General features: G+C 56.9%; 1 protein-coding gene and 1 non-coding gene across 9 annotated transcripts; both read left to right on the forward strand.

Annotated features, from left to right (window-relative positions):
- The first annotated feature begins 294 nt into the window (after nucleotides 1-294).
- Nucleotides 295-22,731, forward strand: FBF1 (Fas binding factor 1). 8 transcript variants are annotated; one of them, XM_061175046.1, is made up of 30 exons: nucleotides 438-459; nucleotides 1,973-2,056; nucleotides 2,764-2,791; nucleotides 3,592-3,633; nucleotides 5,671-5,764; nucleotides 6,402-6,462; nucleotides 7,372-7,422; nucleotides 9,295-9,436; nucleotides 9,966-10,043; nucleotides 10,585-10,704; nucleotides 11,046-11,184; nucleotides 11,308-11,441; nucleotides 12,046-12,145; nucleotides 12,414-12,839; nucleotides 14,157-14,255; nucleotides 14,611-14,699; nucleotides 14,867-14,925; nucleotides 15,741-15,896; nucleotides 16,053-16,153; nucleotides 16,280-16,486; nucleotides 17,191-17,298; nucleotides 17,380-17,519; nucleotides 17,604-17,722; nucleotides 19,052-19,174; nucleotides 19,260-19,445; nucleotides 19,893-20,069; nucleotides 20,150-20,287; nucleotides 20,389-20,506; nucleotides 20,890-20,999; nucleotides 21,586-22,731. In XM_061175046.1, exons 2-30 carry the CDS (start codon nucleotides 2,054-2,056, stop codon nucleotides 21,667-21,669), a joined length of 3,432 nt encoding a protein of 1,143 aa, XP_061031029.1. In that variant the 5' UTR covers nucleotides 438-459; nucleotides 1,973-2,053; the 3' UTR covers nucleotides 21,670-22,731. The 8 variants fall into 8 exon arrangements, 7 of the variants coding, with proteins under 7 accessions (XP_061031030.1, XP_061031029.1, XP_061031033.1 ...); XR_009698229.1 differs by lacking the exon at nucleotides 438-459 and adding an exon at nucleotides 846-910 and having other exon boundaries at nucleotides 20,890-21,280; nucleotides 21,586-21,654; XM_061175045.1 differs by lacking the exon at nucleotides 438-459 and adding an exon at nucleotides 846-910.
- On the forward strand, nucleotides 18,050-18,153 carry LOC133081044 (U6 spliceosomal RNA). Its single transcript, XR_009698714.1, has one exon. It is a non-coding gene; the product is annotated as a U6 spliceosomal RNA (small nuclear RNA).
- Nucleotides 22,732-24,150: the final 1,419 nt, after the last annotated feature.

The raw sequence follows: 24,150 nt of genomic DNA on the forward strand, positions 1-24,150 counted from the left end.
TGGAGCCCAGGCCCCCGGCAGTTCCCCCAGGGAAACCGGGAGGAAGAAGCTCACCGGCCTTGGATCCCGGTAGCGACCTCTTCGCAAAGGAGCGTTCAGGCAGCTCCTAGCAACGTGCCAAGCCGCAAACAGAGGCCGGGCGCCAACTAACGGCCGCGGCGAGCCACCCTGGGAAATGTAGTTCATCTCGGCGCCCCAGGTTCCCTTGGCTCCGGCATGTGAGCGGGCCTAGGACTACAACCCCCAGAATGCTTCGCGCCTCGCCTTGCTTCCGGAGGCCGGGCGACTGAGAGATTGGCGATCTAGAGGCTCCGAAGCGGGAGGCCTGATTGAGCTGGGCTCGAGTGGAGCCTGGAGCAGCGGCCAAGTCTGGGATACGTCCAAGCGGCTGCGCCTCCAAGGGCAATGGCGCGTAACGGGGGGGATTTCAGGGGCTGGAAGGATCGTAGGTTGCGCTCGGTATCGAGACGGGCTGGGCGCGCGGAGGGGGTGGCGCATGGAGGGGCGCGGAGTCTCGGGACCGAGGGGGTGATTCCGGGAGGGCCCTAACTGAGGGGCGGCCTGGGGATCTTAAAACGCATGGCACGAAGTTGGCTGAGCAGATGCAATGACGCGATGGTCTTTGTGGCCCTGAGGCCTTTGCAAGCCTCCCTTAGAAATTCCCACGGTCTGGGAGGCTGGAAGAGGATCGCTAGGAGATGGCAGACGCCCTTGGATGTGATAAGAGACAAAACGTGTTGAGACTTGTAGGCCGTGAACATTGCATTACAGAGAAAGAGAAACACAACCATTCAGAGTGGCCCCTATACAGTAACCTCACATAAACTTTGCATTCTAATAACAGGACAGGCCGACACCAGAGAACTAGAGAGGCCCACCTCCCACTCCTTTCTTCCAACCTGTGCCAAAGGTCAGTTTTGGCAACGTTGAGGAGGGGGTGGGAGAGAATGATAATTCTGGGGAAAACAGTTCTCTATTAATGGAGTGAGTCGGACTTACAGTTAGTGTGAAGGGAAATTTTTCCACCGACAGTGAAAATACTATCAAGGAGTAACCAGCATTCGCAGCCTCTCTTTGCCCTGAACGCTGCCAAGAAAGTAGTCATGGGTGTTGCTTGGGAAGGTGTATTGGCCATAGTGCTAGGCACCCACCTCCTTTCTGAGATGGGTACCTGCCATTTTCCACATTCTCTTTCAGGGTAAGGGATGAGGACCACTGCACTTTTTTCGAATAATCTCCGGGCCTCGAAAAGTTACCCAGGGGACTTCCGTGGTGGTCCAGAGGCTAAGGCTCCGCACTCCCGATGCAGGGGGCCTGGGTTCGATCCCTGGTCAGGGAACTAGATCCCACATACCGCAACTAAGAGTTCCCGCATGCTGCAACTAAGATCCGGTCCAGCCAGATAAATAAATATTTAAAAAAAGAAAAGAAAAGAAAGGAAAGTTACCCAGAACACTTCGCTTCTCATCTGAATTGCTCACCCTACAAGGAATTTTTTTTTTTTTAATTTATTTATGGCTGCGTTGGGTCTTCATTGCTGCGCGCGGGCTTTCTCTAGTTGTGGCGAGCGGGGGCTACCCTTCCTTGCAGTGCGCAGGCTTCTCATTGCGGTGCCTTCTCTTGTTGTGGAGCACGGGCTCTAGTGCATGGGCTTCAGTAGTTGTGGTGCGCGGGCTCAGTAGTTGTGGCTCGGAGGCTCTAGAGCGCAGGCTCGGTAGTTGTGGCGCACAGGCTTAGTTGCTCCGCGGCATGGGGGATCTTCCCGGACCAGGGCTCGAACCCGTGTCCCCTGCATTGGCAGGTGGATTCTTAACCACTGCGCCACCAGGGAAGCCCTACAAGGAATTTTTAATTGATGGAAATGTTTTGACCTCTTGAATGAGTAAAGTGAGAGAACGCTTGATCAACCTTGGACTCAATCACTGTTAAAGCCAAATCATTTTTAAGCAACCACTTTAATTTTCTTCATTAGGGAGGATGAGCCTGATGGGCAGAATTCAAATGAGCTGGACAGCGCTGTGAAGGAGCTGCAGGCAGCCCCCAGAGCCTTGAGATGGTAGGCAGAATGCAGAGTAGGTGTGTGGAAATGGGAGCCTGCCCTCACCCCTACTCCCGCCTCCAAGATCTTGACTGCATGAAGTACTTTGGGGGCTGGGTGGCCCCAAAGAAGAGTGATAGTTAGGAGCATTGATATCAGACTTATTAATGGGACTTCCCTGGCGGTCCAGTGGTTAAGACTCCACGCTTCCAATGCAGGGGGCGCGGGTTTGATCCCTGATCCAGGGAACTAAGATCCTGCGTGTCATGTGGCATGGCCAGAAAAAAAAAAAAAAAAACTTCTTATTAAACAGTAAGCAAGCATCTCTTTTGAGCCTCTGAATGTTCATCTGAAAGCATCCTTACATGTCTGTCACTGATACTGAAGAGTCAGGGACATGGAATAGAGGGAAACTTTACATCCTGGCTGGCTGGGAGGGTTTGCGTGTGGCGTCTGGAAATCTGAGGGAAAAGGAGAGACTTCTGCCCACCGGATGGCACCCACAGTGGTGTCCACTGCTGGTTAGTGGGGGCCCTTTTCAAGCTCTGAATGAGTCTATTCTCAGAAACTCAGAAAACCATAAAGGGCGTCTGTCTATAAATGCCATTGGTGCTCCTTTTCCTCTGGTGACTTGGCAAAAGGCAAAACAGTTCATTCTGCATTGTTGGTTTCAGTACACGTTCACTGTCTCATCTTGTTAATGTGATTTGTTTTTCCCATTTTAGGCACCAAAAACCAAGAAGGGATTGAAAGGTGAGTGGAGATGGAACACCACCCTTAGGCCAAAAATAATTCCCCCACTTTGGGGCCACACATAACTTAGACATGTCTGAATGTTCTCGGTGTGAGTCTTGCTGATTTCCCCATAATCCCATAGGCAGCTTTGGTTTTCCTAGGGAATTCCTTCTGCTGCCTCATTGGCCCTTGGAGTAATTTAGAAATAAACAACAGATGGGACTTGGGAAAAAAAAATCCTTCTTGTTGAAGTATTTGTATCTAGAAGTATACCGTTGGGGTTAAGGGTGGTAAAGGCACTTAAGCTTGATTTGAGAACTAATTCAGTACTCACACCTGGGTTTCCCCTACATGCTGCATCGGAAAGTGGCCAAGGAGGTGTGTCTTCAAACCAGCTTGGCAGGGGCGGGGTGGGGGCAGGCGCTCAGCTGGAAGGGGACAAGGAGACTGTTGGTATGAAAGAAGCTTGTATATGTGCCTAGAAATCCTGAACACTTCCCAAAGAAGCATCTGGGCTTTGTTCAGAGTCTGGAAGACTGGCTTGTTGGCCAGTGTGTCACGTAGAATGTAGGTTCTACTGAAAAATCTTCACCATCATCCTTTGAGAAAGTTATTTTCAATTTCCACCCTGGGGTCTTTCAACAAAGCATTGTGACTTGTTGCCAGGAGTTAGAAAACATCTCGTGGCCAGTGAAGAGAGAGCCAAGCCTAAGTCCCAACCTCTGAGGGCTCTGAGGTCCCGGATGAGGTCTCAAGACATGAGGCCCTAAGGACCATTCTTTCCTCCTGAAGTCACAGTGGCCCCTTTTCTGTTCCAGGCTCCATCGATGATGTCCTTGGTGACCTCCTGGGAGATGAGAGTAAGTGCCCCTTTGCCGGAATCCCCTGATTTAGGCTTGCTCTTTTTTTTTTAATTGAGATAAAATCCACATAAAGGTCACTCTTTTTTTTTTTTTTTTTTTGGCTGCCTTTGGTCTTCGTTGCTGGGCGCGGGCTTTCTCTATTTGAGGCGAGTGGGGACTACTCTTCGTTGCAGTGCACGTGCTTCTCATTGCGGTGGCTTGTTGTGGAGCACGGGCTCTAGGTGTGCGGGCTTCAGTAGTTGTGGCACACGGGCTCAGTAGTTGTGGCTCGCAGGCTCTAGAGCGCAGGCTCAGTAGTTGTGGCGCACGGGCTTTGTTGCTCCGCGGCATGTGGGATCTTCCCGGAGCAGGGCTCGAACCCTTGTCCCCTGCATTGGCAGGCGGATTCTTAACCACTGCGCCACCAGGGAAGTCCAAAGTTCACTCTTTTAAAGTGTACAATTTGGTGACATTTAGTATATTCAGAGTTGTGCAACCATCACCACAGTCAAATTCCAGAACTTTTTCATCACCCCATGAAGAAACTCCATACCATTAGTGTCACTCCTCATTCTCCCCTCCCCCGCCCCTAGGCAACCACTTATTTAACTTTCTTTCTCTATGGATTTGCCTAGTCTGGACATTTTACATAAAATGGAATCATACAGTATGAGGCTTTTGCATTTGGCTTCTTTCACTTTCCGTAATGTTTTCGAGGTCTGTCCACATTGTAGCATTCCTCTCTTCATTCCTTTCCGTGGCTGGACAATAATATTCCATTGTATGATATATCTCGTTCTGTTTGGTCATTCATCAGTTGATGGACATTTGGGTGGCTTCCACATTTTGACTAGGCTGTTATGAATAATGCTGTTATGAACCTCCATGTACAAGTTTTTGTGTGGGCATATGTGTTCAGTTCTTTTGGGTGTAAATTTAGGAGTTGAATTACTGGGGTATATGGTAACTCTATGTTTAACTTTTTGAGGACCCGCCAAACTATTTTCCACAGCAACTGTACCATTTTACATTCCCACCAGCAGTGTAAGAGGATTCCAGTTTCTCCACATCCTTGCCAATACTTGTTATTTTCATTTTGATTATAGCCATGTTAGTGGGTGGAAAGTTGCATCTCGTGATTTCCATGGGCATTTCCCTAATGACTAATGATGCTAAACATGTTTTCATGTGTTTCCTGGCCGTTTATATCTTTGGAGAAAGGTCTATTCAGATCTTTGCCCAGTTTTCTTTTTTTTAAATTTTTATAAATTTATTTTATTTTGTTTATTTTTGGCTATGTTGGGTCTTCGTTGCTGTGCGCAGGCTTTTCTCTGGTTGCGGTGAGCGGGGGCTACTCTTCATTGCAGTGCGCGGGCTTCTCATTGCGGTGGCTTCTCTTTGTTGCGGAGCACGGGCTCTAGGTGCATGGGCTTCAGTAGTTGCGGCACGCGGGCTTAGTTGCTCCACGGCATGTGGGATCTTCCTGGACCAGGGCTCGAACCCGTGTCCCCTGAATTGGCAGGCGGATTCTTAACCACTGCGCTACCAGGGAAGCCCTGCCCAGTTTTTAAATTGGGTTATTTATCTTTTTATTGTTGAGTTGTACGAGTTCCTTCTATATTCTGGACATTAGTCCCTTACCCTGTGTGTCCGTGTCTGCTGCACTGAGAAGCAGGGCTTCGGGGTCATGCAAAGCTCACCAGGGACAACAAGGCCGAGGTTCCCCCGACCTGGCCCATAAGAACCCACAAAGCACAAGCCCATGGACGATGGCAGTGCCTTGTTGTTCCTGCATTTCCATGGGGCTGCGGTGGCATGGGAGTAGCCTCTTCATTTGGCACCAGTTGGGTTGGCTTCCTGCTTGGAAATATACCGCTCCCTCCCCCATTCAGGTTTTTAAGGGACCTGCCTACAGGGCCAGTTTCCTTCCTCCAAAAAGGCCCCTCTTTCAGTAGGAAGGTGTGGGAGACAGCTTGGTGGGGAACTTGCAGTCCTTTTCCCCTTGACTCCAGTTCTCTGTGACCGAATCACATCTTTTGTTTTCTTTTTTTCCAGCAACACCGCCTGAGAAGCCTGTTAAACTAGCTTCACGTGCCAGAGATGCCACAGGTGCAGCTCAGGCGCTCCCTCCCTCAAGGGCTAGAACAAAGTGAGCACACGGGGCTGGCCTGGGCATCCAAGCCCCATTTCAGGCCCAATGCTCCTGCCCCTCCCCTACCCACCCGCCACTTCCCACTCACTGTGGGCCCTGCTTGTAGTGTCACCACCTCCCGGTCCTCCCGTCAGCTCCTGGGCAGTGAAGGAGCCTGGAGGAGTGCGAAGAGAACTGAACTGGAGGTCGGAGGTTCTGGCTTCTAGTCCTACATCGGTTATTTACTGTGTGACCTTGGGCAATTCCTGAACCTCTCTGAGCCTCAATTTTCTTACCCTCAGAATAAGAGGATAGGCCTAGTTGGGTGCCTCCCAGATTGTGTTTGTCCTCCTGAGCGTCTCCTGAGAGTTGCGAGAGAGGGAGACACTTTGTGAGCTCTCTGCCCTCCACCTTCATTTTAGCCCAAGCAGTTGTTTTTCTCTCTTACCTGTTGTTTTTAAAGGGGCTCTACTGTTCTAAAAAAGTTTAAAAATCACTGCATTAGGTGACCTGTGAAATTCCTTTCAGCAACTCTGTTCTTCCAGAGAAGAGTCTATCCAGGTTCACTTGGACTCTAAGCCACTTCTCCTTCCTTAGAATCATCTAGTGCCCTGGGGACCATTCGTGGGTGGGTGCTGACTCTGCCCCTTTGCAGGTCCCTTTTGGAAGATGATGCCTTCAGCACCAGGGCAGGCCTGGCAGGAGCTGATGCTGAGGTAAGCCTGGCCCATTCCCTGCTCCTCACCAACCCTACTTATCCCCAGAGACAGTGAGATGGGTGTTGTGCCGAGGGGCTGCCCACAGAGGTTTAGAAGTCCCTGCAAAGCCAGTTTGTTCTTAAAAGGGCTGCTGGGGCTTCCCTGGTGGCACAGTGGTTAAGAATCCGCCTGCCAATGCAGGGGACACGGGTTCGAGCCCTGGTCCGGGAAGATCCCCCATGCCGCGCAGCAACTAAGCCTGTGCGCCACAACTACTGAGCCTGCGCTCTAGAGCCTGTGAGCCACAACTACTGAGCCCATGTGCCACAATTACTGAAGCCCACGTGCCTAGAGCCCATGCTCTGCAACAAGAGAAACCACCGCAATGAGGAGACCGCGTACTGCAACGAAGAGTAGCCCCCGCTCACTGCAACTAGAGAAAGCCTGTGCACAGCAACGAAGACCCAACACAGCCATAAATAAATAAATAAATAGATAGATAGATAGATAGATAGATAGGGCTGCTGAGTGGACCCAAAGCAACATCCTTTTCCTTTCTACCAGTGAGATGAGCTAGAGAGTAGAGCTCCAAGCAACTGCTTTAGGCTCGATGCTGTCCCTTCTTACTGCGCTTCCCATAATAAACTCCACGCTGTCCAATCACGTGGATGGAAAGTAGCCTAATTTGAGTCCTATGATGGCTGTGGACTTACTGCTGAGAGGACCAGAAAGTGGCAGCGCTTTCTGGGTGTCCACAACTGGGCAGGCTTGACTTCATACAATACCTGAGCCCCAAGTGAGGGCAGGACCCTCCAATTTATGCCCCCTGACCCAGCTCTGCTCCTTCCCTAACAGAAGCAAGGCGACAAGAGCCCTGAGCTTTGTTGGGCCTTGACTAACACGCCTCATTACCCTCCCGTCTTGTAGGTTTCAGACATCTCCGATGCAGACCCGCAGGCTCTGCTCCAGGCCATGAAGGTAAGGAAACAGCTTGCACAATTCGGGGAGCCAGGGACACGGGGTGGGATACTATTTTGTGCCAAGCCTTCATTCTCCCTCTCATTTTTTCTTTTACAATTTGTATTTCTGAGCCCTACCTCATGCAAGAATGGCATTCATCCATGAGCTCTTGCCCTCCCTGCCCCTCTGGGTATAGATCAGTTTTCCTGGTTTATGGAAATTCACCCACCCAGAGACACAGTCACGTCACAGGCCTCTGGTGAAATGGGGCTGCCTCCCCCCATGAGGAAAGGGGGAGACCGTTTCCCCTAAATCTTGTTCTTTTTTTTTTTGGCCACGCTGCCCTCACCAGGGATTGAACCCGGGCCATGGCAGTGAAAGCCCAGAATCCTAACCACTGGGCCACCAGGGAATTCCCCCCTAAATCTTGTTCTTAATCTTTCTCCAGATTTCTCTTCACATCCCCTGCCAAGTCCCCTTTAGTACAGCTGTCCTCTCGTCAGATCAAGCCCCAAGCTGATCTTTGCAATGGAATTTTAAGACATAAATTCTGAACATAAGCACCATCTCATGGGGCTCAGGTGGCCTGGCTGGGGTCTAAAACATTGAGTGGTCCTGTTTTCTCCCTCCCCTTCTGTCTAGCAGCATCCTCCTGCCTGACCTCTGCTTCACGTCCCTTCTGGTTAACCCATGCTGCCACAGGCCAGGGCTGAGCGCTTGCTTTCAACCCTGTGGGGCCCTGAAGGGTTGGGGTCTGTTTCCTTCTTGGCTCCGGAATCAGCTTCTTTAACCTCAGTTTGAAATTGCTCCTCCCCAAGACCAGGCAGCTGGGCCCCCTGGGCGTGACCCTCGAGTCCTCTAACTAGTCGAGAGTGGTGGTTCTGAGTCTCTCACTCCAGAACCACGAGCTGAACCCTCCACCCACTCTGCTTACCTTTGGTTCTGTTATCTTTCCCAACTCACCTTTTTTCTGAATAGTTTTCTCATTCTTTTGTTTCCTCACATTTCTGCCCCTGGAGCGCCAGCCGCCCTTATCAAAATCGTCATGCTCCCAGTCTGTACCAAGGGCTTGTGGCGACCAGGGAGTCCCCGGCCGTCTTCCTCTCCCAGCTTGCTTATGGTGGTTTTTAATGCCCTTACCATAGAACATCATTGACCCAGAATAGCATTCTTATCATACCTCTGCCTCTGTTGTCAGTTTGCTTCCCCCGACCCAGGCAGGCTAAGGAATCCAGATCAAAAAAAAATTTTTTTTAAAGGCTTTGTATTTTGCAGGCTTCTTCATGCCTTTTTTTTTTTTCCCCCGGCCGAGCTGCTCGGCTTGCGGTATCTTGGTTCTCTGACCAGGGAGCCATCGAACCTGGGCCCCCTGCAGTGGAAGCGCGGAGTCCTAACCACTGGACCACCAGGGAATTCCTGAGATCAAATTTTTCTTGACTTTGGACAAAGGGTTATCTTCTTGCCTCAGGTCCCTTCTCACTGCCCAGTGGTAGTCCCTTGGGGAGTCTTAAACCCCAGGATCCTGCTGTTTCGTGTCTACTGCAAATAGCTTTGACATTTGCTAAGCCTTTGTGAGAAGCTGCTGAAAGCAGGTTTTAGGCACCCTCTCATTCTAGCATCAAGGCAGGAGCTGCCATTGGGGCTGATAGGAGTACCAACCTGAGACCTTTCAGCTTATCTGAGATCGACCATGTGGAGTCTTTGGGCTTTGGCCCTGCCTCTGTCCTTGTTCTGTGACCCTGTTGGGGTCAGTCCCCCACCCCAAGTCCCCATTTGTTCCATATGGAAGCTGGAGGCAACATCCTCACCAGGCTGCTCAGAGCATGAGGGTGTTTAGCACCCACTGGCTGAGCACCTGTGGGGATTCCTCCCTCCTTCCTGCTTTTCCAGGATCTGGATGAAATGGATGCTGATCTCTTGGGTCTGAAGAAGTCTAATCTAGCCTCAAGCAAAAGGTCTGCAAAGGGTTCTGGGAAAGAAGAGCAGCCTAGTCCTCTTAAACCTGCTGGTGTGTTAACAGCCAATGAGAAGCGTGAGTGAGAGATAGGTCCTCGAATCAAGGGGCATTTTGGGGATGTGGGAGATGCCCAGAGGGTAGCGCTCAGCCCCGTGGGTTTTCTCTGCCTGGGATGGAGAGGCCAGGAGCTCATTGTGTGCGAGTGTGTTAGCGTGTTTATAGTGGGGGAGGGAGACAGGCTGAGCTTTCCTCCTTCCTATGGCTTTTCCAGTCCCTCTAAGTCCAACATGGCAGCTCCTGGAGAAGCCATTTGAGTTAAACTGGAGAATTTTATGGTAGCCTGTGCATCTCCCAAACCTATGTCCCTGTTGGAGCAACATGTGAATAGGGGGCCAGAGGTAGCTTCCAGACCACATTTCCCAGCCAGAAGCCTGTTTGAGAACTGGAGAGGTGTAGACCCACCCCATGGCTGTGTCCACGGCCACAAGCCCTCAGCCTCCAGGTAGAAGTGCGCGCCAGCCCAGTGGTCCCAGTCTTGGTCTGGCAGAACATAGACCAGGAGAGATCCAGGCCTGTGACCTTGCCTTCTCTTTGCTCCCTGCAGGAGATGCCATTCCCACCAAGAAGCTATCTCCCTCTCCCAGCAGCCTTGGGCATCAGTACAGGAAGTTCTCCTTCGAAGGTACCACAGGCCCTGCAGTCACACCTCTGGGGTGCTTCAGTTTTGAGAGTGCAGTAGGCTGGGCGATGCTTGCTTGCTTGCTCGAGGCCAGGCCACTGTGTATGTCAGATGAGGAGCAGATAGCTGGTGCCACTGGTTTTGTTCCTCATGAATTCAGGGAGGGACTAATTATGTTCTACTGGCTGGCATATCTGGGGCACTTATTTGCAAGGACTTTGAAGCCAGGTGTCAAACTGAAGACTTTATAACGTGTGGGGAAAAGTTCCTTTTCCTTCATGAATGCGTGGATGTTTTACTTCTCTTCTCATGCCTCAGTGCAGGCCCTGAAGCCCGGGCCGCCCTCCCTGCTTCCTCTCCCCTGGCCCAGCCTGGTCTCTGTCCGAGCCCCGCTAACCCAGGCCCCCAGATGCCAAGCGGCTTGTATAGGTATCAGAGCGGCTAGGAATCTCCAGTAGAGCGATAACTCCCCTAGCACAGCACAGCGCTTGTTTTCCTGAACGAAGTGTGCAGTCTTCCCTTTGCTTCCCCTTCTGGCCGTGAGACTTGGAAGACCCATTGGCAGGACTTCTCTCTGATGATGAGGAAGGAATCGCCAAGAAGCTGCCGGGGACGGAGAGTAAAACAGCTTCCGTAAAGAGCCCAGCCCCGGCCAGAGATCAAGGTGGGGTGGGCGTGTTACCCATCCTGGGGCAGGCGCAGTTGGCTAACTGAACTTTCCGGTGCAGAGCCAGACACCCCACCAGGCAGGGACCACAGGTCTCAGATCCTGGACCAAGAGGTTATCAGTCTCTGGGAACGGGGAGGGGGGATGCACGAGCCCGGGAGTGGGGCTGTGGGAGTGGGGCCGGGGAAGCTGGGTGCTGTGGGCAGACCAGACACTGCCATGCCCGCTCTTCCACCCAAAGGCCAGGGTTGCAGGGAAACGCCCCCCTCGACCCATTCAAACATCACCGTTGCAGGCCAGAAGACTGTGGGCATTGTGCCCTGTGTTCTGTCCCTTAGGGCCCTCTATCCCTCTAACTCCTGGGAACACTCCGGTCCGAAAGAAAGAAGAGTTGCTCTTTGACGATGGGGACGACATCATGGCCACCCTGGGTTTTGCAGACAGCCCCAAAGCAGAGAGGAGGCACACGGGAGACCAGTAAGGGTCCCTGTGAGCGGAGAGTCCCTCTCCGGCCAGGGAAAAGCGAGAGGGAGGGTACAGTGTGGGCCCCCCAGGAGCCCCTCGTGTTCACAGGTACCTGCCCTATGTCCCATCCTGCAGGGAGGGGCCCCTCCCTGCCCGCTCCAAGCTGGATGAGCTGCTCGGTCGGGGCACTGCCGCCAAACTCCTGGCCCGTCCGGGCACTGGGGAGCACAGGGAATTCAAGCTAGACAAGAAGTATCAGCGGCCACAGGGTGAGGAAGCGTGTGGGGCAGGGGCGGTGGGGAGTGGACCCCCAGAACAGGGTTTTACCACAAGCCATAATAAGAAATAAGCTTTACATCATGACACACATTTAATTATTCACGTTTATAGCTGAGACCAAAAATGTCAGGAAATAATAATCACCACGTTCAATACTTATTTATGTGCTCTTGACTAATAAATACATTGGTTGTGACTCGTTAAATTAGTATTTCCACCTGCTAATAGGTGGCAGCTCACAGTTTGAAAAACACTGCCCTGGACCAGTGTCCCTCCGTTCAGAGCGTCGGCCCGCGGGCCATCTGTTGAGAATCTCCCTCGTGACACGCACGGCTCACCGGGCCTCACCTGCAGGGGGTCCGGGGCAGGCCCGCCGGTACACTTTTCGCAGCTCCTGGGTGATGTTTTGTAGGCTGGAGCCTCAGGTGCTGGCAGACGCCCAGCCGCTCACCCTGCTTTCCCCACAGCAGCTTCCCTATCGCTTGTCTTGCCCATCAAGCTGCCGGCTCAGCTTTTCTTAAACAAAGAATTCTGCAGCTACGGAAGAAGAGTTTGAGTCGCCCTGCTCTAGATCACAGGGTCCTTCATTCACAGACAAAGAAGACACCGGAGGTGACGACGACTTCACCTTTGGGGCCTATCAGCCCACCGTGGGCTCCTCCGAGGGCCGGCAGTCCCGCCGGCAGTCCGTCAGGTAAGCGGGGCCTGCGAGGAGCTCGGCCTTGGGGGCAGGTTGCCCGCTGGGAAAATGGGCGGAATCCAAGATGTCTTTCGTGGGTGTTCATGGTGTTCTATGGACATCACTCAGCTTGCCGCGGCTCTGGCTGTGCAGGGCCCCAGGCATCGTGACTTCTTAGCATGGGCCCCATAGTCACCCCCAGCAGTGGAGGGAAAGGCCCGTCAGGGGGCTCTTGGGACAGGCTGCTTGCCCCGCCTTAGACCCCCACTTCTCTGTCTTGAAGTAGGTTCTTTGAAGGCGGCACAGACCCCAAGGGAGAACCAGGCTCCAGACAGAGCACCCCAGCAGCATCCAGCCCCACCCAGCCCAGGAGGGGAGGTGCCGACTGGCTGGGCCTCAAGGATGAAGGCTTGGACCTGCTCCCTCCCTCCCCGACCAGGGAGGCTCGGCCTCCCGCCAGCCAGCATTCTGCTCCCAGCCGCCACTCTGCCCCGGCCGGGCTGCCCCCCTTGGGGGCAAAGCCACCAACCGAGGGTACCGGTTCTCCCGCCAAAGGCAGCCAGCCTTCCCAGCCAGGAGCGTCTGAGAAGGAGGAGGGGGACTGGCTGAGCCACGCCCTGTCTCGGAAGAAGTCCCAAGGTCTGGCCAGAGAGGAGCACGACGCAGCCTGTAAGGGCCAGCACTCGGTAGGGGCGCTGCCTTCCGACAGGTAGGGGCTTGGGCTGCTGTCCCTTTTCTTTTCTTTTTTTTAATATTTATTTATTTGGCTGTGCCGGATATCAGCTGCAGCACGCCGGATCTTTGTTGCCACGTGCGGGATCTTCGTTGAGGCATGCAGGATCTTTTTTAGTTGCAGCATGCGAACTCTAAGTTGCGGCATGTCGGATCTAGTTCTCTGACCAGGAATCAAACCCAGTCCCCCTGCACTGGGAGCGCGGAGTCTTAGCCACTGTGCCACCAACAAAGTCCCAGGGCTGCTGTCTCTAGTGGAAGGAGGACCTTGCCGCCTCGGTGCCTCAGTCGGGAGTGCCCACAGTGTGCCTCAGAGCAGGGCACCACCTCTTCGCCGTGCTTCTCCCCTTCTTTAGGTGCTGGGGAGAGTGTCTAGCTCCCTGCCTTTGCTCAGATGAAAACACGAGGGAGCTGGGGGGCTGCTGACGCTCACTCCCTGACTGCTGTGGGGACAGGTGCTGACCTGATCGGGCAGGAGACCGAGGGCACCCTTATGGCAAACACACGGCCATCCCGGTGCCTCTGAGCAGGGGCTCTGTCCACAGCGCCCTCGGGCTGGCGGGACACCCGGTGTCCAATTGCTCTGCTGACCAAGCTAAAGCAGGCAATGCATGCGCGGGTTGGGACTCACTCGTGCTCTTGGGGAGTGTTCGAGAAGACCGTGGCTGTGAGGCGGCTCCTAGGGGAGGCCGCAGAATGTGGGGGGGGGATAGCAAGCGGCCCCGAGGGGGCGGGCGAGGCCCGGACTGTCCAAAGGAAGCAGCAGGATGCTATGCGGCTGGAGCGAAGGGGGAGGTGAGGGGGGCGGTTGTGTGACAGGCCAGGGATGTCACCCAGCCCTGGGGTTGGGGTGAATGAGGAGGGCGGTTTGGACCTGGACCTGAAACCGAGGTAACCCCGAGAGCCGAGAAGCAAGGGGGAACAACAGACAGGAGAAGAGAGGAGCCCAAAGGGTGCTGGAGCCGGCGGGAGGCTGAGCAGGCCCTCAGTCGAAGCTGAGCGAGCTGCGTGGACCAGAGCACGGCCTTGCTGCCCGTAACAGGCCCACGGTCGCTCCTTGGACATCATCAGGTGGTCCCAGTGAGCACGGAGGCCAGGACGGGGTACGGAAGGCCAGGCGCTCAGACTTGGGAGGAGAATTACCAAGACGGGATGGTAGGAACAGGAGGAAGGCTGAGGGGAGGCGGGAAGAGGGGCGGCCACACAGCTTCACTCGTGGGCTTTGTCCCAGCCCGTCTTGGTCCAGCCTAACCCGGACCTTCTGCCTCCTTCCCTTTAACATTTACTTCCTCAGCCAGCCTGCTGCCGGCACCCAAGGGCTCGAGCCGGCAGCCACCGGGGGGACCCCAGGCACGGCAGCACAGAGGCCGCCTGCCCGGCCTGCCGCCTCAGGGTACGTTCATGGCGGGGCGGGGGGGGGGGGGGGCTGCGGGTAGGTGAGGTGCGGCGGGGCGGCCCGGGCCCCCTTCCCTAGAGCGGCGGACGGCTGTGCTGGGCTCCACGTGGTCAGTGTGGCGTGTGGTACCCCAGACCACGTAGCAGGCCCACGGAGTAAGGGGCCCGAAGCTGGGTCCCCGTCCCCTTGTCCCAACTGAGACCTCCCTCTTCGTAAACTGCCCGCCTCCAGGCCTTTCCAGTCAATGGCTTGAACCTGACATTTTCCTTTCCTGCTGGGCCAAACCTCCCCTCCTCCCGGCGTCCTACGCAGAAGGCTCTTCAGCTTGCCACCCCCATTCCTGTGTCCTCAGGTCCCCCGTGGCTTGGAACCCCGCCGCCTCGGCCCTCCATGCGGGTGACCCAAAGAGGGGAACAGCCCCTGGAGATCGCTCCGGCACTGGTTTGTGTTCTGCTTTGTTCGAGGGGTGTAACTGGGTAGAGGAGAGACGCTGAGAGCTTCCTTCGGGGGCCCTGGCAGACGAGAGAAGCTGGGCTCTCCCGAGCACACACCCAGCCCGCGGGGCCTCCCTGCACCTCCTGCTCGTTTCTCTGCTGTTGATTTTTCAGAGCCTGCAGTTGGTTGCCCAGGCTCCCAGGAACCCCCAGCGCTCTCTGTGCCTGTCCAGGTAGGGAGGGTGAACCAGCGGGCGTAGGTTTCGGGCCCATGGAACGATTCTCATGTGCTCAGGGGCACCACCTGACAAACTGCTGGGAGGCATGCATCGTGCTATCAGCTAGCTCCCCCGGCACTCCCCACCAGCACTTTCCGTGCCACTCCCGGGCAGGTTTGGGTGCGAATTTGCCAGCACCAGTAGGGAAGTGAGGTGGCACCCAGGTGGGGGCAGCTGGGAATGCTCTATAATCAGAGAGCAGGGCTGCAGGTGTCCTGATGCTCTGTCTAGAAAGCCTCCTCCATCCTTGCCATCCTCCCACTGCACCGCCTCTGTTTCCCAGGTGCAGCGGCGCCTCTGACCCCCCGGGCCTGAGGAGGCCTAGCCCCACGGGGGCACCTCCCGGGTAACCCGGAAGTGCCTTTGAGATGGTGGGTGGTGGGCAGCCTGCAGGAACCAGAGCAGCTGTCTACATTGGGACTTCAGGCCTGAGAGAAAGGGCCAGGGTCATAACCTTTTGTTGTAGCTAAGGCTCTGCTGGGACTCGGCTGTTCATCTAGGGATCTGGAACCCTTGCTGGGAGGATGTTGTTCTGAGGGCGGAAGGGAGACTCATCTTCCCGAACGAGACCTGCGAGGGGAGGGGCGGTGACCATTTGACTCTCCCGGGCCTCATCCTTGGCCTCTCGGTGTCACGACCTTGTCCCCGTCTACAGCCACAGATCAGACACAGGGCCTGGGAGGTCCAGTGAGTGAGGGCCAGAGGTAGGTGAGCTCAGCTGAGACCCTGTCCCCTGCCTAACGGGGACCATCCCTCCCCTTCTCCTCCAGTGCCTGCTCCCAGAGTCCCTGGCCTGGAGCCTGCTGCCCGGCTCCGAATACCAGCAGCAGCTCCTGGCGGCACAGGCTCAGCATCAGAGGGGCACTGCCGAGCTCCAGGCCGACCTCCTGCAGAGTCAGGCCCGGCTGGCAGAGCTCGAGGCCCAGGTGCGGGGCAGAGGGGCAGCCGGCTCCGGGGGCAGGGCTGAAGTGGGAGCGGGCCACGTGAGGGCTGGACGGCTTCCCCAGGCGGTCTGAGGGACCCCGCCACACCCCCCCCCCCCACACACACACACACACACCGTCCCTCCCGCCGTCTCCCAGGTGCGGAAACTCGAGCTGGAGCGGACACAGCACCAGCTGCTGCTGGAAAGTTTGCAGCAGAGGCACCAGGCAGACCTGGAGCTCATCGACAGCGCCCACAGGTACCCCTGCTCCTCCGGCCCGGACTTCCAGTGGCACACGGCTGGCCCCAGCTCCCGTGCTCTGAGAGGCCCTTCGGGTGGCCGCCGTCACCTCCTGAGCCCCGCGATTGGGTGTGCTGTTGCCAGGAGCCGAGTCAAGGTGCTAGAAACATCGTACCAGCAACGGGAAGAGCGGCTGCGGAGAGAGAACGAGGAGCTGTCTGCCCAGTACCTGTCGCGCTGCCAGGAGGCCGAGCAGGCCCACACCGAGCTCACAGCCCAGCACCAGCGGCGCTTGGCAGCCACCGCGCAGGAGAAGGACCAGGAGATGGAGCGGCTCCGGGAGCTGCAGCGGTGAGGGGGAGGCCCGGGGGCAGGGGGGCTGCCTTCAAGGGTGGCCAGAGGAAGCCAATTGCTGTGAGACCCCAAGCCATGGGCTCAGCAGCCTCTGAACCGAGGCTTGACCCCTTCCCTTCTGGGTAAGGACCTAGGCCGAGCTCACTGCCCCATCACCCCACAAGTGGGGACCCACCACTCCTACAGAGGGGGGAGGGCATACCAGCAGGGCCCAAGGTCACTAGCTGTTCGGGCAGGGCCTGGCAGCAGCAAGCAACCCAAGGGCTAACTCAGCACTGGTTAACCCACTCACTGGCCGGACTTCTTGAGTCTGGTAACTAGATTGGTCCTGGAAAAGGTCGTGCCTGGCGTGTTGATCTGGTTACCTTTCTAGATGAGAGCAAAACTCAGAAAAAGCACGTGAGGGAGTTGGCCAACGGGGGCAGAGCAGGCCTTTTCACACGGCTCAGATTGGCCAGACACGAGAGGGTTGTCGGCACACCTGTCGAGTGTCCTTTGCTGAAAAACAAGGAATCTGCCCCCAGAGAGTGGATGTGGCATTGAGGCACCAAGACAGATAAGGCAGAGGAGCCGGGGAAAGTGAGGCAGTGCCCGGAGATGGGGAGGAGAGGCCCACGGAGCATGGACCACCAGGAGGCACGCCCCTGCCACGCAGAGCTGCCCCCGGTGTTCACTGCCCCGCCCTCCCCACTGTCCCCCAGGGCCTCCATCCTGGAGATGCGCAAGGACCACGAGGAGCAGCTGCAGCGGCTGAAGCTGCTGAAGGACCGGGAGATTGACGCCGTCACCAGCGCCACCTCCCATACGCGGTAGGTGCGCCATCCAGGCCCTGCCCACCTGGCGCGGCAGTGTTGGGGTCCACAGGCCTTCATGACCTGAGCCCCCCGCAGGTCCCTGCATGGCATCATCGAGCAGATGGAGAAGTTCTCCAGCAGCCTGCAAGAGCTGTCCTCCCGCGTGGAGGCCTCGCACCTCAGCACTGCCCAGGAGCGGGAGCTGGGCATCCGGCAGCGAGATGAGCAGCTCCGAGGTACTGCAGGCCACATGTCCCTCTCTCCTGTCCCCCGTGGTGGGAAGTGGGGCGGGCAGTGAGTGCCCTGTGGGCCGCCCCCAGCGCTGCAGGAGAGGCTGAGCCGGCAGCAGCGGGACATGGAGGAGGAGCGGAGCCGGCTCCAGGAGGTCACCGGGAAGATGGAGGCGCGCCTGAGCGAGCAGAGCCGGCTGCTGGAGCAGGTGGGGCACGTCCTCCTGCCGCAGGGCCTGTCTCCCCCGGGCACCCAGGGGATGGCAGCTGTACTCTGACCTCGCCTCCTCGGCCTCGGGACTTTCCTCTGGAATGTCTCTCCTGCCCTCTCCTGCCTCTGCAGGGGCTCCCACCTCCCCACCTCCAGAAGCGCCCCAGGCCCACCCCATCCAGCTCCTACCTGCTCATCAGGGATGCCTGTGACTTTAGGAGAAGTGCTCTTGCCTTCTGAGCTGTAACGGATAACGTATTTAAACTCCCTACATATCTTCCATGTATAAGAGCGAGCTTCATTCTTTAGAAAATCATGGCTTTTCGTGCTCTTTTCAGCAGCACATATACTAAAACTGGCACAACACAGAGAAGGTTAGCATGGCCCTGCGCAAGGATGACGCAAATTCGTGAGGTGTTCCATATTTTAATAAGTGTGCTTAAACAATTGGCTGTACTATGGGGAATTCCCTGGCAGTCCAGAGGTTAGGACTCCATGCTTTCACTGCAGGGGGCCCGGGTTCGATCCCTGGTCAGAAAACTAAGATCCCACAAGCTGGGCAGCACGGCAAAAAAAAATTAAAATTAAAAAATAAAACAATTGGCTGTACTTATGAAAAGACTCAAAGTGACCCCTACCTTATGCCAAACAAAAAAGCAATCCCTGATGGAATTGATCCAATAAATATTGGATGAATTCAGAAATAATAATACCTTTTCCTTTTTTGTACAAGGTTATGATACATCTCACTGAAAAAACTAAAATAACAGGCAACAATAAAGAAAATAAAAATTACCCACTAGCCAGAGATAGCCATTGATGACATCACATATATCCTGTAGACGTATCAGTATGTAGACATCGATGTTTTTACATCGTGAACCATATTTATTCAGCCCTTCATTCGGTGCTTTATTCAGCGCCTGCCTCGGGCCAGGCTTGTGTGTGCCCCGAGTCCCCTGGCATATGGTGTCATGCCCACCCTGGTGCTCTTTCCCTGTTGGATGACGAGAGACAGGCAGGCAGTGCTGTAGTTGGCGATTCAGGGAGCAGGGATATTGCTGTTCTTTGGCCCTTTGGAGCCGCAAGGTGCCTCTCTCAGCAGCGGTTCCCGAGCCATTAGCCTCAGCACGGTTGATCCCAGCGGCTGGGCCCTGGCAGGCCTCAGGCTCCTTCCCATTTTCACCGCTCAGGAAAGGATGTGTTTGTGGGAGAAGCCAGATGAGGGCGGTTTGCACAGCTCCCCAGGGCACGTTCAGGCCTGACTGGGGGCAGGCGGAGCCTCCAGGGGCGCGAGCTCTCAGCCCTGACCCTGCCCGGCCCGCAGGAACGCTGGCGGGTGAACGCCGAGCAGTCCAAGGCCGAGTCCGCGCAGCGTGCTCTGGAGGAGCAGAGGAAGGTCATGGTCCAGCAGACAGCCATGGAGCGGGAGGAGCTGGAGAGGGCCAAGGTGAGTCCAGCCACACCACGGTCAGCTCTGTCCCCGCCACCGCGCCCAGGGATGCTCACCCTGTGCCCTCACGCCCTCGCCCCAGAGTGCCTTGCTGGAGGAGCAGAAGTCCGTCATGCGCAAGTGTGGAGAGGAGCGGCGGCGCCTGGCGGCCGAGTGGGCCGAGTTCTTTGCCCAGCAGAAGCTGAGTAAGGAGCGGGCCGAGCGTGAGGCGGAGCGGGCGCTGCAGGTGGACACCCAGCGGGAGGGCACCCTCGTCAGCCTGGCCAAGGTAAGACCCAGAGCCTCCCCGGACAGCGGGAAGCCCAGGCAGCCCTGCGCCTCTCCCCACCCCGGGGCCTCACTGCTCCTCCGTCAGGGTGCGTCAGCTCAGCAAAGAGCGCAGCGGTAACAAGAGTATAGGAATTCAAACAACAGTAATCATAATAACTACTTCCTTTTATTGTATCGTCGCAGGTACTTTCGACACATTTGCTCATTTACTCCTCATCACGTTCCCATGACTTAGATATTCTAGAAATCGGATTCCGAGAAGTTGAGCGCAGGGGCGAGGGGCTGCAGCGGGGCTTGGCCCCAGGTCTCCCACCACCTCCTCCCAGAGTCAGGGCGGAGCCGAGCCTCAGCAATGAGGCAGGGCGGCCAGCGGGTCCTCGGAACCCTGAGCAGAGCCCAGTTCAACTCCGGGGAGGAGACTGCAGAGAGGCTTTGCTGTCTCCAGGAACAGGCAGAGCTGAAGATCAGGGCAAGCGAGCTCCGGGCCAAAGAGGACCAGCTGGCGGCCGAGAGGGAGGCTCTGGAACAGGAGCGCCAGGAGCTGCGGCTGGAGAAGGAGAGGGTCGGCGCCGCCGCCCAGCGCATCAGGCTGCGCGCTGAGGAGGTGGAGCGCATGAGCCAGGTGCCCAGCGGCTCAGCCCCTGGGCGTGGGCAGTGTGCCCACCCCAGCCAGCCCAGCTGACCCAGGCGGCCTCCCCGCAGGTGGCCTCGCAGAAGTACGAGGAGGGGGAGCGGGCACTGCGCGAGGCCCGGCAGGTGCAGTCGGAGCAGCAGGCCCGGCTGCAGCTGGTGCAGCAGCAGCAGGAGCGGCTGCGGCAGCAGGAGCGGCACGTGCACCAGGCAAGGCTCTTCCTGGCTCCCGCTCCCCCCGCCTCCCAGGGCATCCCTGCCCCCAGCCTTCTGCCCTCACAGCTGTGTCCTCTCTGGGGGGACGGGGACAGGAGCATCTGAGTCTGGCCCAGCAGCGGCTGCAGCTGGATCGTATCCGACAGGACCTGCCCTCCGGGCCCGTGGGGCTGCTCTCCAGGGCCCAGGGCCCGGCAGCCTCTGGCCTGAGTGGTAAGTGGCTCCAGGAGGGTGGGACATTGGCTCGGCCGGCCCACTGGGCAGGGCAGGGCCAGCAACACCCTGCCCACGCCTCCTGTGTGCTCAAGTTAGGGGGCAGCTGGGTTTTAAAGTCATCTTGGGGTTTTTTTGGTTTATTTATTTATTTATGGCTGTGTTGGGTTTTCGTTGCTGGGCGCGGGCTTCTCTAGTTGCGGCAGGCGGGGGCTACTCTTTGTTGCGGTGCGCGGGCTCCTCATTGCGGTGGCTTCTCTTGTTGCGGAGCATGGGCTCTAGGCGCGCAGGCTTCAGTAGTTGTGGCATGCGGGCTCAGAAGTTGTGGCTCAGGGGCTCTAGAGCGCTGCAGTCCCTGACTCCGTCCTCCTCGGCCTTTACAGCCATCGTGGCTCCGGCCCCCCCCACTCCTCAGTGCAGCCAGCTGCCAGCCGGCCTGGGCCCCTCGCACCTCCACGCCAAGCTGGTGCTGCTGAAACACACAGCTGAGCAGGTGAGCTTCCCAGAGCAGAGGCGGCCCAGGCCCACCCACTCCCCCTGGACTTAGGGCTCCTCGTGTTCACACTGGGGACAAGCATCTCTGGCAGAGGCAGGAGGGAGCACAGCCTGGCCCCGGGAGGGCTGAGCCCACCCCCTGGAGGAGAGCAGCAGTGCAGATTGCTTAGAGGACACGTCTCAGAGATGCTCACCGTGTCACTGATGGAGCATTTCCTACATGCCAGGCTCTGTGCCGTGCCTGATAAGCTTTTACCCTCCCACAGCCCTACATGGCAGGTAATGTTATTTTCTCCAGTTTACAGACAGGCTTAGAGGGATGAAGTCCGTGCGAACAAGTGGCCCCACCGGGAGTGAGAGCTGGTGTCTCACTCCAGTGCGCGTGCTCGCTCCCTGCCCCACCCCCACTGACTCCCAGAGCCAGGCTGAGCCGGGATGTAGGCGAGAGGGTCCCCGAGGGAGGGCTGCTCGGCTGGCACCCAGGGTCCACCTCACTCTCAGTCCAGCAACCCAGCGTCCCTGTGCGCAGAAGCGGGGGCAGGAGGGAACCAGAGGGTGGCTGCTCACTCGGCTCTGCCTTTCAGGACCGTGACTTCCTGGAGAACGAACAGTTCTTCCTGGAGACCCTGAAGAAAGCCTCCTACAACATGACGTCGCATTCAGCCTGAAGGCCCCACTGCCTCCTCAGCAGAGGCCTGACTCTAGAACCGTCCCACTGCCCACTGGCCGCCAGCGCCGAGCAGGGGCGCCGGGGAGAGCCCTGCAACGCCCAGGGCCTGATTACAGCTCTTCCTGTGGACGGGGTGCCAGCGCGTTCTTTCCGACGCTCCGGCCCGCGCGGAGGCAGGCAGGTGCCCCCGTGCCTCTCAGACTCCCCAGGAGGCAGCAGCCTCTGGGGAGACATGAGGCTGAGGACATCTCAGCCCCACGACACCGTCAGCGACAGCATCGGTGCTCCTGCCCCGCAGACGTCCGGCTCAGGGCCCAGCGTCTGACTGGGCTCTGTGGACCCCTCGGCCCCTCAGCCCATCGATGGTTTGGGGATCTTTTCGCCTGGGCCTCTTCTGAGGCGGGGGGTCTTCTCGACTCCCTTGCCACAAGGAGCCTGCTGCCCTCCCTGCCTGAGAGGCCAGCAGAGGGAGCGCCGGGTCTCCTCCCTGATGGGGACGTAGAGTCAGGCCGCAAATTTTCAAGAGCCTTCTAGCCTCCTGGCGGAGGGGGTGGGAGGTGCTGCAGGGGCAGGGAGGGCGCCGTGCCCGGCGGCTTTTACCTCACAGACTGACCTGCCCTTGGGACTCAGCCAGCCCTCCCTGCTCCCAGGCTGGTGCACAAAGCCCCCGCCTCGTTCCCAGCTGCCGGGGCAGCGGACTCGCTAGCACAGATGCTGGCCTCATCGGCTTCTTCTAATGCGCTCCCCAGAGGCAAAGGGGGCTGCGGGCGACAGTGGGGTGTGGGGAGGGACAGAAGGCTTTTCTCCATGCTGTTCACTTGCCACAAAACCCCGGCCAGTGGGAACGAAGATGACAGCGAGAGCCCCTGCCTGGGAGGATACAGAGCGCCGAGGACCATGAGGGGCCGCACCCCGGCCGCTGTCCCGGGTGGGGGGCTCCGCCCTTCTCCACGTGTGGGCAGAGGGCCAAGGCCGGCCAGAGGGGTGCCAGGACAGGGGTGGGAGGATTGGTAGTTGTCTCCTGCAGACCCAAGGACTCAACTAATAAAATCACAATTAACCTCTAGAGCGGCTTCTCTCACCTCCCATCAGAGGGGACCGTCTGGGAAGCAGGAAGGTGGTGGAGGAGAGGGCAGTGCCGAGTGGGGTGTGAGCGGGCACAGGTGCATCTCTGCTCTTTTAGAAAAGCTTTCAGAGGGAGCTCATTTATATACAGCCTCTTGGACCCACTAAATTGCTATATTCTTCTTTTTTTTTTTTTGGCCGTGAGGCTTGTGGGATCTTAGTTCCCCGACCAGGGATTGAACCCGGGCCCTCAGCAGTGAAAGCGCAGAGTCCTAACCGCTGGACCGCCAGGGAATTCCCTAAATTGCAATATTCTTAATGATTGGATTCTTAGAATTTGCCATGGCTCATCAGAGTTTGAACCTATGTCTTGGAAACGTTTGCTCTGTAGGGCTGTTATTTGCTGTAAAACTGGCCAGGGCTGGGACTCTCCAGCCCCATACTCCCCTGGCTGGACCGCAGGCAGGAGAAGGGTGTGATTATCACCCCTACTTCGCAGATGAAAGGACTGAGACTCAGAGGTTAAATAATCTGCCAACGGTGACGCAGCAAATAGCAGAAACTGGATTTGAGTTCTGCTTGGACAGATTCCAAAGCCCCAGGCGCTCAGCCACATCACTGCTGGCTCCTTCTAGAAAAGCGTGCTGCACACGGGGCTTCTGTGAAGTAGAAGATCCCCAAGCCGCTGCTTGGGGTGGTGCCCACACACAGGAGGGACGCATTCGTGTCCCATTAGAAGCTTTGTTGAAGCTTGGAATTCAATCCTCTCAACACACACTTAACGAATTCCCTCCTGTGTGAGGGGCCGGAGGTGGGTCTAAGGTTGGGCACAGCTTGGGAGCAGCTGGCATTTAAGCAGTCACCTGACAGATATGTGGGTGATCACAGGCACATGTTGGGGGAGGGTGCAGGGAGACCCAACTGGAATGAGTTTAGAATTAGGGGGCAGGTCGACGAGGCTCTGTATACCTTGTTAAAATTTGAATTTTTATCTTCAGGGCAAATGGGTGTTCATTGAAGGGTTTTAAACAGGGTGGAACCATCTTTGTGTTTTAGAAAAACTACTGTGGCTTTGGGTGGAGAACAGACCGACCGGAGGGGGCAAGAGTGGGGACAGGGAAGCGGGCAGAAGGCTGTCTGCCGTGGTATTGGGGAGACGGGACAGCACTGCACCGGGCGTGGCACTGAAGGACCTGGTGCCTGACATGCAGGCAGGGTCAGGAAGGAAGACGTGTCGAGGCGGACCCCCAGGTTGCTGTCTTGGGCAACTGGGTGCCCATGGAACAGCCAAGTAGACACGTTCCACAGGCACTTAGTTACGGTGACACGTTACCCAGTGCCTGTAACTGCTCTGGATCCCTGTCACTGGCGTTAAGGTGTGGCAGGTGGCTTACACACCCCCTTTCCATTAACG

The sequence above is a fragment of the Eubalaena glacialis genome, chromosome 19 (assembly GCF_028564815.1).
Source record: "Eubalaena glacialis isolate mEubGla1 chromosome 19, mEubGla1.1.hap2.+ XY, whole genome shotgun sequence".
Lineage (NCBI taxonomy): Eukaryota > Metazoa > Chordata > Mammalia > Artiodactyla > Balaenidae > Eubalaena > Eubalaena glacialis.